General features: G+C 37.9%; 1 protein-coding gene across 2 annotated transcripts in view; it reads left to right on the forward strand.

Annotated features, from left to right (window-relative positions):
• WDR36 (WD repeat domain 36) overlaps nt 1–14,537 on the forward strand; it is a 53,888-nt gene that overhangs the window by 23,145 nt on the left and 16,206 nt on the right. For both annotated transcript variants that reach the window (XR_006416275.1, XM_044446205.1), the window contains exons 14-18: nt 4,310–4,475; nt 4,929–5,037; nt 6,300–6,379; nt 7,903–8,010; nt 11,172–11,269. Coding sequence is in view for 1 of the 2 variants with exons in the window: in XM_044446205.1 (XP_044302140.1) it covers nt 4,310–4,475; nt 4,929–5,037; nt 6,300–6,379; nt 7,903–8,010; nt 11,172–11,269 (561 nt within the window). In the remaining variant the exon portion in view is untranslated. The remainder of the gene's footprint in view (nt 1–4,309; nt 4,476–4,928; nt 5,038–6,299; nt 6,380–7,902; nt 8,011–11,171; nt 11,270–14,537) is intronic.

Here is a 14,537-nt window from a genome sequence, read left to right on the forward strand (position 1 = left end):
AAGGTTAGTGTTCTCTCTCTTCATACTGTACTGTACTTTGTTTCATATTTTTGTGGTTAAAAAAATACATATGGTTATTTACATTGAACCTTGTGGAGAAATTTGATTCAGTTTGTGACCAATTTGGTTTGTGACCAGAATCGTGAAATCAATTAAGTTTATGAACCAAGGTACCACTGTATTTGGTGAATTGGAATTGCCATGCAAAGTAAGGAAAGGGACTTTACTGACTGCTTGAACTGAAAGTCTCTATTCCATAATTAATAGAATGTGTCCTGTTAAAGGAAAAAAGATGATAGAACTCCTAGATTGATCAGTTCTCAGGAATATCTATTTCTTGAAAGATGGTGTATTGCTTTGATTGAGAGAGATGCCTAGGATCTATGTAGTTTTCAGATATGTGTCAATAATTCATAGACCTTTGCTTTTGTTTTAACCTTTCGTTTTATAGAACCTATGGTTCTATAAATTTTCTGTCCCCAGCACTGCCACCACTTATGGGGAAACTGCCCCTTTACTGAGCAATTCTACCAGTGGAGTTTCTTATTTTAGTAAATGCCTAAGGAACTCTCTGCCTGTGTAACTCAGGAGTACTCCAAGATGACTCTCTTTGGCTGCCATCAGTTGTCTTAGAATATTATAAAACTCCTACTAACTAGGTATAAAAATGGTAGGCATATCATAAGCGAAGCTGGGGGTCAGACTAGATGGCCTGGGAGACCCCTTCTGACTAACAGTATTTTGATGTTTCGAAGCACGAGATTAGCACCAACACTTGAGGCAAGATAAGCTATTAAGTTAATTTATTGAAGACATAATAAAGACACATAACCAGACCTGGAAAAAACTGTCCTTTCTAGAAATCAGCATGTGTGCATCCTTGAAATGTAGCTGACACTGACCAGGCACCATTCCAGAGAAAGCTAGTTGGCACTTGACAGATAACAGCAGCGCAAACAAAGGGCAATTCACACAAGCCCACCCCATCCTCCTCCTCTTCTATGTAATAGCAACCCATCCTTCCTCCTCCTTTGGAGCATCTTTATTGGTATGCAAGTGGGAAAGATCACGCCAGTGTGCCTTTTTACTTCTGTAACCTATTGGAAAATGTTAACTATGCTTCATGTAACCCTTTAATGATCAATGCATAAAAAGGCCAACTGAGGACTGCTCAGGTGCACCATCTGGAATGATTTGTTGTTGTTTTTTATAATAAGTTTTATTCAAAATAACCCTAAAACAAAGGAAAACTAAAAACATCTATCATCAGAAACATTGGACCTACTGGGTCAGCCCCCACATTTTTTTCTATTTATTATAACTTAAAAACATATTTAAATCTACACGAAGTCCCATTTCTCTAGCCAATAATAAAAGGAGTCCCAAGTTTGCTAGAAATCAGTATCTTCTTTCTCCTTCAATGACAATCTGTCCATTTCTGCACAGTCCAAGATCTTTTTTAGAATCAGTTCATCGGTGGGTGGTTCTTCAATTTTCCAATGTTGAACAAATGCAATCCTCGCCGCAGTAATTACATGTAAAATCAAGTACATTTCTTGTTTATTAGTATCAACAGGTATAATGCCTAATAAGAAAAATTCATGTTTAAAAGCTAAGGATTTTTGTAAAATTTCCTCAAGCCATTTATGTATTTTAATCCAATACTTTTTTCGCATTATCGCAAGGTCACCACATACGATAGAAAGTACTCAATTTATGTTTACATTTCCAACATCCATTTGACATATTTGGAAACATCTTAGCTAATCTATTTGGTGACAGATACCATCTATAAAACATTTTATACAAGTTTTCTTTATATGAAGTTGCTAATGTTACCTTAATATTTCTCTCCCACAGCTTTTGCCATTTTTCTAATTCAATATTATATCCAAAGTTTTGTGCGCACATTGTCATAGTTTCCTTAACCTGTTCACCTTCCATTCTCCTATCTAGTAAGAAATTATATAGTCTTTTAATCATTTTCTCATCTGATTTGAGCATCACCTGATCAAATGCTGTTAAATCTTTATAAAAGCCCCACATTTTATAGTCTTTAGCATATCTCGATTGTATCTGCACCTTATGCCACCAAGAAATATTAGATCCTTGTTCTTGTATTTCTTGATTCAATTTCAGTCCTCCATCATTATCCAAAATGTCATCATACCTTATGCTCCCTTCAAAGTTCAATGCATTTGGATGTACAAGAGCTTCCATAGGTGAAAGCCATCTTGTTATTTATTATACAATTTTGTCTTTAACTTTTCCCAGACCGACATTAATGATTTCCTAATAATAGTGACTTAAAAAAGAGCCAGGTACCTTAGCCTTCTCATACCACATATAAGCATGCCAACCCATTTGCAAATCATGCCCTTCAAGATACAAGATGCTCTTATTTCTTAAAGTTATCCATTCTTTTAACCACGTTAAAACAGAAGCTTGGTAATACACCATCCAGTCAGGGAGACCAAAGCCCCCATTCTCTTTAGCCTCCTGAAGTATTTTTAGTTTAAACCTTGGCTGCTTCTTTCTCCATATAAATCTCGAGATTTGAAAATTTAAATCATCAAAAAAATTTCTATCAATTTTCATGGGAATCATTTGGAATAGAAACAAAAGCTTTGGTAATATATTCATTTTAACTAGTGCTATTCTTCCCAGCAAGGATAAGGATAATTGCAGATTAGCCCATTTTTCCAAATCACTCTTAATATCCTTAAATAGTTTATCATAATTGTCTTCTTTCAGAGTGGTGCACTTAGCTGTAAGATAAATTCCCAAATATTTAACCTTTTTAACAATCTGAAAGTCTTCTTGTTCCACCAGAGTTTTTCTCTGCTCCTGTGTGAGATTTTTTACTAACAATTTTGTCTTTTCCCTATTTATTTTCATCCCAGTAACCTCTCCATACTCTTCAATCCTTTGTGGTAGTTTAGGCATTGTTACTAAGGGTTCCTCTTAGAAATATGTTTCTTGTAGACAAATTGTATCTAATTTTCGTTTTTGAAGTCCCCTAGATTAGTCATCACTTAAACTCCGCAGGGTGGGGGGCGGGAATTCCGCCCTCCGTCAAGGGGGCTTTTCTTTCTTCTTTGTCCCAATTAGTATCTGCTTCAGTTCTTTCACGGGTAATATTGAAAAGGTAGAAATGCTCACCTAGCAGGTCCGATGAACTTCAAGCTTTTATTCTATGCTATATCCAGTCGTTTATGGCTTGCAGGGAGCAGATCTCTCCCCTGTGTTGTTCAATTGAGAAAATCCTGAGTTTCTCCCAGTAAATGTGGAGCCACTGCCCCACATCGCCCAGAAGTATGCTCAGGCTTGTATTCCCAGCCCTGACAGGGCTTGGATGAGCCTCTAGCAGCTCACTGTCGAACAGATTACCGGTGTGATTACGAGAGCCCCCGTTTTTCATAGCTGTCTCGCCACGACGTCAACCGGAAGTCTGGAACGATTTGTTGATAGATGGATATTCTGGAGAATAAATTCTTTAAAAGAAAACCGTGCCCTGTTATGTATTTTGGGCATACACACACCAGGACATGGACCATTTAGTCAACAGAATATTAATATTTACCTGTGAGATTTCAAAAGACTGCTTGCTGACTGAGATTTCAAAAGACTACTTGTTGACATTTCTTAAGGATTCAAGAGCCACTTGATACTACAATGGTGTTGATGACTTCTTTTTACTGCAGGCCAACTTCCCTAGGCCTCCCCCACAGTTAAATGCACTCAAAACCAGGTGCAGCTTTTTGAGTAGTTTTCCTCTGACTCTGGATGTTCCTCTTCTTGGACAGTTTGTCTGGGCTTTTACTGCCTTCCTGTCCGGGTTTTTACTGTAAACTTGTTATCCCATGTAGAAAAAATAGTTTAATATTCAGGCCATAGCTGTTCAATTCCTCCTCAGCTTTCTTGTAGTTTTTCTATAGTACTCACCAATCAACTAGCAGATTCTTCCATCCTGACTTCCAACAGAGTGGCTAAACAGGTAATTGTCAGCTGTCTTCTCCCAACTGCTCTTTTCTACCCAGCTGGAATCCCCTGCCAGTCAGAACAGAATTTACATGATCCAAGCCCCATCTATAAATACTGCAAGCAAAAATTTTCTTTCTCCCCACCTTCAGAATATCACTTAACACCTACTGCAGAGGCCTTACTTACTTTGATACATTTTAGGCTCTTAAGAGACCACATAAAGCAAACATAAAATAATCATTGTAGACAGGGCTTTGCTTCGTAGGGCCTATAAAGTGGTGGAACTTGTGGGGAAATGAATATTAATGCACTTTTGTTATTAAAGCTCATGAAGGGTCCATAAGAGGAGTGGCAGTTGATGGACTAAACCAGCTTACAATCACAGCGGGAAGTGAAGGATTGATCAAATTCTGGAAATTCAAGACCAAAAAACTTATTCATTCTACTGAGCTCTCTACTTCTCCAAGTAAAATGTTGCTTCACAGAGACAGGTGAGACTACAAGATATGTCAAATTAAGTTCTGAAAGGATTAAAACACTTAGACATTTCAGTAGACATTTTTGTAACTCATAGTTGTATGTCACAGTGTTTCATTCCTCATGGCAGCAAAATGTAGTCCACCTCCCTCATTTTTTCTTATGTTCAAATTCTTTGTAGGATCACCCTCCTCCACACAGCTGCCCATTTTGCTCAATATGCTCTCCTTCTATTTTTATTTCCAATTTTTCTTCTTTTTCCCCTTCATGAACGTGTTTAAAATAGCTTAACCCATGCAGCTTTACCCAGTTAGCTTTAGTCCATTCAGAGGTTTTTGCGAACACTTAGGTTATCTCTTAGAAAAATAGTAGTGTTCCTAAGAGCGTCAGTAGTAAGCATGTGCCACATTTTGCGTTAACATTTTTATCATCTTTTAAAATGTTTATGTTCTATTGAATTTTACCAGTGGCATTCTGGGCATTGCAATGGATGACTTTGGCATTATTGTTCTGGATATAGAAACAAGAAAAATTGTGAGGAACTTTTCAGGGCACCAAGGCCAGATAAATGACATGGTAAGTCTGTGTACCATGTATGAAATGTTACTATACTATACATTATATGAAATGTTACACATTGTGTAAAACTATACATTGTGTGAAATGTTACATACGCCAGAGTTTGTTTATATTTTGTTAGACTTCTTAGTTTGAGATTTATGGCAAAGTAAATACTTGTCTTGCAAATGGGTCCATTGGTCTAGAGCAGTGATGGAGAACCTTTTAGAGACGGAGTGCCCAAACTGCAACCCAAAACCCAGTTTTTTATCGCAGTGCCAACACTGCAATAAAACCTGAATACTGAGGTTTTAGTTTAGAAAAAACAACTTATACATAAGAAAACTCAAAGCTAAAATCTTGTGTTAATAAAAACAAATGTATTAAAACTCACAGCCAGTTCAAGCAAATCTATCTATCTATTCATCCATCCATCCTTGCCAGCACACTGACCAGCCATGTGAAAGCTCGGACCAGTCACGGCTAATGAGTCGTGGCTCATGTCATCATCCCCTGGCACTGCTACTCCTTTCCAAGCATGCGCAAGGCCCCTATGTGCGCTCTTATCCGATGCTCGGCTGCTGGGGCAATGCTGGGGCAACTTGGCTCGCATGCCGACAGAGGGGGCTTTGTGTGCCCACTGCAGCATGCGTGCCATAGGTTTGCCACCACTGGTCTAGAGCCTTAATACTTTTCTAGAGGTGAAGGGAGGAATACATGGACTCCTGTATTTTACCTGAATGGCTGAGAGTTCCATATAAACTGCTCTGAACTTGTTAAAGGAAGAGCAATAATATATCAGGTTAACATGTACAGCTGGTACGTATGTGCAAAATCCACTTACTATCCATCTCCTCCACTTATCCAAGGAGTATTGGTGAAGTCTCTACATTGTATCTGGGTAAGTTACCTTTTGCCAAGACAAACTGAGTCTATGTCTTGAAAAAATCAGCAAGATATACATATGCCTGCATGTATGTATAACCACCTTGGATTCCTTACAAGAGGAAGATAGAATGGATATAAATGTAATGTAATTATAGCCATAATCATACTCAAAGCATTTGTACTTTTTAGTACGTACAAAAGTGAATAATGCACAATTTGGCTTTATATTGTATAAAATAACTGGCTTGCTATTCTAGGACAGTTTGGCTTTCAGCTTTGCCACAACAATTTTATATAGGCTAGGATAAAATTGCCAAGTAGATCCAAATTAAATGCTCATTTATCTGTTAGTGGAGTGTTGTTACCAAATAAAATGTGAATGATTATTGTAGACTTTCAGCCCTGATGGCCGTTGGCTAATAACTGCATCTATGGACTGTACCATTAGGACTTGGGATCTACCATCTGGATGGTAAGTAAATTAAGGTATTTCTTGTATGTGTCACCTACATGCATTGTTGAAACCACAAGGCAGATTTGTAGTACGGACCTATAATTGAGAGTTACTATAAGTAATATCAGCTTTTCAACAGTGAAAAGAGCATAGTGATCCTTTTGTGCTGACTCTTAACTTCTAGAAAGCAGGTAGATGAGAGAACATGAACATCAGTAAAATCTCAGAGTGTTCCAATGCAAAGTTTATCCATATATTACCATGGTGTATTAGCATATTAGGATTTTTATGTGTTCTTTATATTTTGTGTATAGACTTCTCCATCCAGCAATGTTTGTAGGTTCTGTTCTGATTTTTTTATGTTAAAACTTGAGTATGAATGATCAGAATATTCTTCTTTTTGATGTGGGTGATTTTTCTCCCTCAGAAACATCAGACATATCAACAAATGGAAAATAACATTTTGTTCAGGTTTTTTAGAGTTGTGTTGTAGCTTTGCTCATTTATAATAATCTGTGTTTATCATGCCCATGGATGAGGTATACCTACTGAAGTAGGATTATTAAATCAAAAGAGAAGAAATCTATAAATTAAATTCATGGCTACTTTGGTTCTATTGTTCTTGCATTTATATCCTGCCTTTTTTTCTCTTGTGAAGAATCAAAAGTGGCTTATAAAGTCTTTCTCTCCACTTTATCCTCACAACAAGAGCCCAGTGAGGAGGTTAGGCTGATGGTCTGTGACTAGCCCACTCAATGAGCTACATGGCTGAGTGGGGACTAGTATCTGGAAATGGAACTGGAGACTTTGAATCTGAAAAGGCAGTTAAACAAGTAGATCTGCAGGAAGCATCCTGTGTTCTCAAAGTAACAGAAACCAGAAAGACTACCAAGAACATCTATAATATTTGTAGAAAACATTTCCTATTGGGTCCCTGATTATCACAATCAGATTTTCTTAAGTCTTGTTCTGCATCTTACATTCCAAGTCAGCCCCTGATTTCAGTCTGTAGAACTTGCACCCTCAGGTTCTTGATGGTATTTATTCATTCATTTAATGGTATGTCCAGGAAGGCTAAGCTGTTTACTGACTGATGTTCTTAGACTTGATGTCTGATTTGTGCCCATTTAATCTGTGTCTTAAAAGTTAATCTTGTTTGCCAGTATAATTGGCACTTGATGCAGAAGATCATACAGAACATTTTATGATGCTCAGGTATATTTTCCCTGAATGCAGTCAATGTTTTTGTCTGGTACCTTGTTTTGCATCTATGCGGTTTTTGTCACTGATCAAGAATTGTTTTGGGTTAAGTGGTTGTTGTAGGTCTCCGATAATATGTTGTAGACTGAACTATGAGTGACCACTAAAATGTGTTCCATTAAGACTTCCTCCTGCTCTGAATTAAAGTAAACCCCTTTGAGTGACCCTTCTTGTCTAACATCCAAGATTATGACATAATTTAATAGTAACTGGATCTAGTTTATGCATTAAATATCATTAATGGAAATGTAAACTGTCATATGACTATTTTTGTTTTGCAGCCTTGTTGATTGTTTTCTGTTAGATTCAGCAGCAGTAAGCATTACTATGTCTCCAACTGGGGATTTCCTAGCCACTTCCCATGTGGATGATCTTGGAATTTACCTATGGTAAGTCTACTGAATGTTTTCTAAATATGTCTTTTTTGGAGTACAAGAATTACAAGACATCATAGTTCCCATTTATACCGTTAGATTGTTCCATGGTACATATCCAGAAGATGCCAGTTGTGACTTTTGGAGAATTCTTTTTAAGATAATGTTTTTTCTACTGGATCAACTAAGTACTGGATCAACTTCTTCCTAAATAACTTGATTTTGAACCTGTCTGCTTGGAAGAAAATTCCACTTCCATCACTTAAATGTGCTCATGATTCTCAAAGAGCTTCTTTAAAATTCAAAGAGCTTCTTTAAAGGGGATCAGTAGGATTTTTCTTCCCATCCAATTCTGATTAGTGCCTCCTATGTTATGGCAAAAACTGCTTCTCAAGTTTGCTTTAGCATCAAGAGGGTAGCTAAAGCCAATTTACAAGAGGATTGTCATGTATTACGGGCAGGCAGAGTGGGGAAGGCTGCTGCTTAGGAAGCAAGTGCAAAGACCTATTTGAAACATGAAGCTAGTTGTGTGGTTCTTCTGAGCACAGCCAGTATCCTTAGAGCTACAAATATTTGAGGAAGAAATTTAAAGCACACTTCATATGATTTATATTTTTATTTGAATACTTGTAAAAATGTTAATTCAGTAGCGCACTTAGCCCTAACATTGCTTAAACCTACGGTTGTAACAAAGGTAATACAGACTGTTGACATCCTAAATCAGTGTTCTAGATACTTTTGGCTAGAGGTTCAGTTAGGACCTGTAGTCCAGCATATTTGGAGGGCACCAGGTTGAGGAAGGCTGCAGTAATTAATTTTAGCAACCCAAACAACCACATAATTTGCTGACCACTTGCCTATTTCAGCAGAGTCCAAGTTTCTTCAGCTGTAGTTGTTGGGAAGTCGTCATTCATGCTGCACTACTTTGCTCCATGGCATACTGAGACATAGATGTATCACAATGACATATGTATTTTCTCAAAAGATTGCAAAGGATAATCACCTGAAAACATTAATTACAAGTCTGAAACTGCCAAGCTTGCCTCTTGCAATTGCACTGGCAATTTGTATTCGTTCATTCTTACCTATGAGCTCATCAATCTTTCCATAGAAAAATGAAGCACTAAAAAATTTCTTCCCTGGATCACGGCTTTCAGGTGTTCTTCTTACAAGGAAACATTATAGTATTTGGAGTCTTTTAATTTAGAGAAAAGACAGCTGAGGGTCAATGTGATACTATTTATATATAAAATGACAGAAGCTTCTAAAATTTGAATAGTGTGGTAAAAGAATTACAATATTAGAACTTGCTGTCATAATGAAATCGATAATGAATAGATTAAAGGTAGACAAAGTAAATTAGTTTACACAGTGTATAATCAAGATTTGGAGTTTGTTTCCACAAGAGATAGCAATGGCTCCTGGTCCTGCTAATTTTAAAACTGAAATAATATTCTACCTTGATAGCAAATGGCTTGGATCCTCACTAACTTCTCCAAAAAGAATATCTCCTTTCTTCTGCCAAAAGGACTCTATTCTTCCATGGGAGGAACAGAAGGTGCAAGTGATCTTAATCAATTTCCCATCCCATCTGCCACCCCCTGTGCCTCCCCTCACAGTGTCCCTGAGGGTACACAAATCCTCTTGAACTGATTTTGGGGGTGAAAGGGAAATTTGGCAAAACCTGGCTGCTCTTCTGCTGGCAACATAATTCATCTTGGGGTGTTCCTGAATGTTAGATTCCAAGAGTCGTTCTGCCTAATCTATTCTGCATATGAGTGAAATAAATTTATGAAATGTTTGTTCTGCATTCCCCAAGAGGATGCTGCCTATATCCTTTGCAAAATGTCTGGGATTTGCATCATAAACCAAAAAAACTGATAGTGATTATAAAGTCTGATCTATAGCACAGTCCAGTTTCATTTAAACATTATCTTCCACATGCATTGGTCTGTTTGTGCTAAAACATCTACAGTGTAACAGATGCGTATATTGAATTGTGCTTAGCTTATGCTTTATAAGTAATACAGACTACTAGTTCTCTTGTAACAAAAAGTCATACATTTTAAGACACACAGCTGTTCATATCTGTTGAAATCAGACCATTAAGTCTGTGAATTAGAATTGTGAAATTAGAAGTAGTACTACATGCCCGTTCTTCTCCCAAATAAAAATAATTGGGATTGGCTTCAGGATGATGATGTGCTTGTGCAAAAGCTGATGCATTCTCTCAGCCACCTTTTTCTGTGCATCCTAACTTCCAGTTGTGTGAAGACAGGTACAATACATGCAATTCCATGCAAATAATCTTTCAAACACTGTAGGATGTGCTTGAAAGGTCATTTTTCTACTAACGTGAAAAAAAAATCCATGAAGTTCCAGTTTGATGTTGTCCTTGAAATGACCACATTAACCAACTAGTCTTCCTGGTTGGAAGGCACAACAGATAGCATACTAGAAATAGCTGTGAAATGACTCACTTCAGCAGGCAAAATGCATTCATTAGTAAATTGATTTTAAATTATAATAGCAGTAATTATTTCATTCTTGCTTTAATAATAATAGTACGGCCCAGACAATATTACTTCTTGCCATAGTATTTTTCCTTTCTCCTTTGCAGACAACACACTCATAAGCAGGGGATGGCACTTGAATTCACAAAGATAGTTCCTCACATACAATATTGGGCCTCTATGGTCTATCCAGGCTAGTATATTGTGTCACAACCATAAAGCAAGAACTAGAAATATGCAGAGAGCAAGTGAGACAAACACATTATCTCCTCTGCAATCTATATGTTAAGTTGCAAAGCAAATAATATGCATAGATGGAAGGGAGTTTAAGCATTTGTAAAATGGGGACATTTTTCTAGCCCATCTTCTATGTACCTGTTTGACCCAGTGGTTCCCAGAGTAGTCTCATCAGATTGTGGTAACTGCTTCTCAAGGCAAAGCACAAACCAGAAAGGATGAATAGCAGCTAGGTCGCTGACTGAACTTTTTTGTTGTTTCTGTTACTGGAAACGTAAATGAAGCTGCTGCAAATAATTTTATTTCTAGTATTTCCATTCAGTTCTCTCCTCTCAGCTGTACAAATGGAACAGCCGAAGTTGCAGTGAATGTCTCTTCTCGTCTCCCTAACTCTGAATAATGATAGCATATGTCTTGATTTTTCAGGTCTAGCCATTCCTTTTATTCACTTGTCTCTCTGCGCCCACTTCCAGCAGATTATGAACCTTCTGTAGTAATGCTTCCTGGAACCTGTCCAACTCAAGGTAATAACATGTGTAAGGTTAGCATTAGGGTATTTTAATTGTTTGACTTACCTTGTCTGTCCTCAAAGTAGTTTTATTCTAATTACATGTGTACATAATCATGAATAATAATTTATTCAGCATTCTTTATAAATGGACAACAGACATGGACAGCTGATGATTGCATTCTTTGTAAATGGACATATTTTTGTACCAGCAGAAAGCTGACCTAATAAAAGTTTCTAATCCCTTTGTGTTATCCTCAAATAGAAAACCCTGGAGTATGTAACCAACTGCAATTAGTAATAATCCTATATTTGAACTCTTAGTTCAAAGGGGGACAGCCTGCAAGGCCAGTTCCCCAAAGAGCCCATTAATTAACCCTTGATTTTTCTTTCCCATTAACTAGGGTAAGGCAGAAAGCAATTAAAAACACCACGATAAAGCCATTCTTAATTACTTGATTTAAATTGTAGTATAAAAATTGAGTAGCCTACCCATGCTTATCCCTGGCTGTTAAAGCCTAACCTATACTGGAACATCTAATATATCCTAATCAGTGTGCAGGGCTATAGTCTTATCACACTGTACACTGATCAGAGCTCTGAGGTACAACAAGATTGCATGTGCACACTCACCAAGAAAAAGGCATTAGAAATAATAGGGGTGCTTAGGGGTAGGAATCAGCACTTCTGATACTTATGTAATACAGCTAGTGCAATGTGAGGATCCATACACTTTTCCTATTTTCAGTAAAATTATTTTTGTTTAGAAAAAAATCATCCTTAAGGATTACACACCTATGAAATGTTATAAAATCTTTCTTGAAAGCTAAGTTGAGGGAGAAACTCTAATAGAAAGATAAGAAGGCCTAAATGTGTCATAGATTAATATAATAGTAGGGTCGGAAGGGGCCAAGAAGGCCATTGGGTCCAACCCTCTGCTGGTGCAAGATGCCAAGTCACACCATCCCATTCAGATGGCTGTCTAGTTTCACCTTGAATTTCTCTAGTGTGGGAATGCCCACGACCTCTCTTGGCAAGTGGTTTTACTGTTATATTGTGCTGAGAGTTAGGAAATTTTCCCTGGTGTCTAGCCTGAATCTAGTGTGCTGCAGTTTGAGTTCATTGCTCTGTGTCCTACACTCAGGGATGACTGAGAAGAGGGCTTTTCTTTCTTCTCTGTAACAGCCTTTGAGGTACTTGTAGAATGCTAACATATTCCCTTGTAGGCTTCTCTTCTTGAGGCTAAGCATGCCCAGCTCTCTGACAATCATGTAGGGCTTTGTTTCCAGACCCTGATCATCTTTGTTGCCTTCCTTTCAATCCTTTCTAGTTCTTTTAAAAACTTGGATGCCCAGGACTGAACACAGTATTCTAGTTGAGGTCTGACTAGTGCAGAGTAAAGGAGAGCTAGCACCTCTCTTGTTCTGTGAGTGTTGCTTCTGTTTATGCATCCCAAGTATCACTTGGCTTTTTTGTGGCTGCATTGCATTGCTAGCTCATATTTAGCTTGTTAGCTTTGGTTCTTTATATTTAATTAGTTCATAAAGGATAGAAGCCAAAATTTGGAAACTAAACTGCTGGGCAGTTTTAGAATTCTACTAGCATGTATTCTGTAAGTTTTCAACCTTTATGGATCTGTGGGCTCATATGGGAATATGAGAAACTGCTGTAGGCACCATGCAAAATGCCCAATCAGTGGACCATTGCTTTGGCGACTAGCTGTTGTATATATAATTTTTAGGCTACATGTTATTCAGCAGGCTGCAAGTACTGTAATAAAGGTCACCAAAGTCAGTCACCCAGAGATCATTGTAGTAATTCAGGGTTAAGGTCAAGAAACATAGAAACAGAGCTAAGGGGCCTCCCGGGCCATCTAGTCTGACCTCCGGCACCAGCCGGCTCCGCTCACAACATGCCCACCAAGAAGGGATGCATATTATTTGTTGTATGTGCTATATTTCACATTTTTGGTATAGGTGGGGGTTTTGCCACTGAGAGTTACAGGAGAGGGGGAAGTACTTCTGTACAGTGCACAGCTCTCTGGGGTGTCAGTGACACCCAGAATCCATACAAAATTTTTCGCAGTGATAGCAGTCAAAACACCTCACCTTGGTAATTTGCTGAAAGCAAAATTATGGAATGCCCAAGAAGTACAAATAATGTATGCAATGAAGCTGCAAGCAATCCATTTTCATGTCTACACTGAAGAGTTCAAATGTAGATGCTACTTTAGATTCATGCCCTCAAGTCAATTCCCAGCAATATGTTCTGAGTCACACGTTTCAGAAAAGGCATGAAAATGTTGCAGTAATAAAGATTAATGTCGTCTTGCTTGCTGTTTCTGCATTCTTGGTTTGTTAGGCATTCATTAATTTTATATGATATATTTGTTTTAAATGTAACCATTAATAATTGATTTTAAAATCATTGGTTTAACTTAATTATGTAAATTATTCACATACCTAATTAGTAACCATTATTTCACTGGTAAATCACATTGGTCACAAAGACCACATCTCCTTTAGTACAGTCAAAATTCAGTTTGCTACCTTATGCAGAACTCAGAAAGCAGTTAGAAGATGTGCGGTGCTGTATGATTATTATTTTTGTACATTCTGATGGTAGTAGAGAACAATTAGGAGTTCAGCAACTGAAAGTGCTCCATTATTCTTTGGCCCACTTTAGTTCTACCATTCTTAACCAGTAGGGAGAGAATGGGACAGCTAGAAACATAATCTCTGCAGGTAGAAAAGCTTTGGCCAACCCATCTGAGAGGTCAGTTATGAGCCTTAGGTATGTATTTCCATCCTGCAGTAAGTATTGGGCTGTGCATCCTCAACCACTGTCTCTTCTTTTTGTGCATGGTGTTGTGGACTGTTGCTCTTTTGTCCTCTGTACAGATTTAACATAACAATAGTCCCAGTGTAGCTATGCTTAACTGTAACTAGAAATGTTATTGCAGGGGTCTCCAGACCTGTAGTATCCATTGGCACATTTGGGAATCTGAGTAATTGCTGTGGGTGCTGTTACAAAATGGCTCTTACAGGGCTTGTTATGGGGGGCTGACAAGGCAAAGGTAAGCAAAAGAGATGGAGGGTAATAGAAAGTGATGCTAGAGGAGGAGATGGTGGAAGGAGCAAGGTAAAGAGAGAGGAGAGAGAGGTGGGCTGCAAAGGGAGAGAAACAAGAAATAATGAGAAAATTGGATATAGGGAGATAAATAAAAAGGCTAGAGACTGGGTGTGTGGAGAGGGAGCAAAGGGGAAAGGTCTGTGTGGCAACAC

This window comes from Varanus komodoensis, unplaced genomic scaffold (assembly GCF_004798865.1).
Source record: "Varanus komodoensis strain SLA01 unplaced genomic scaffold, ASM479886v1 scaffold5, whole genome shotgun sequence".
Classification (NCBI taxonomy): domain Eukaryota; kingdom Metazoa; phylum Chordata; class Lepidosauria; order Squamata; family Varanidae; genus Varanus; species Varanus komodoensis.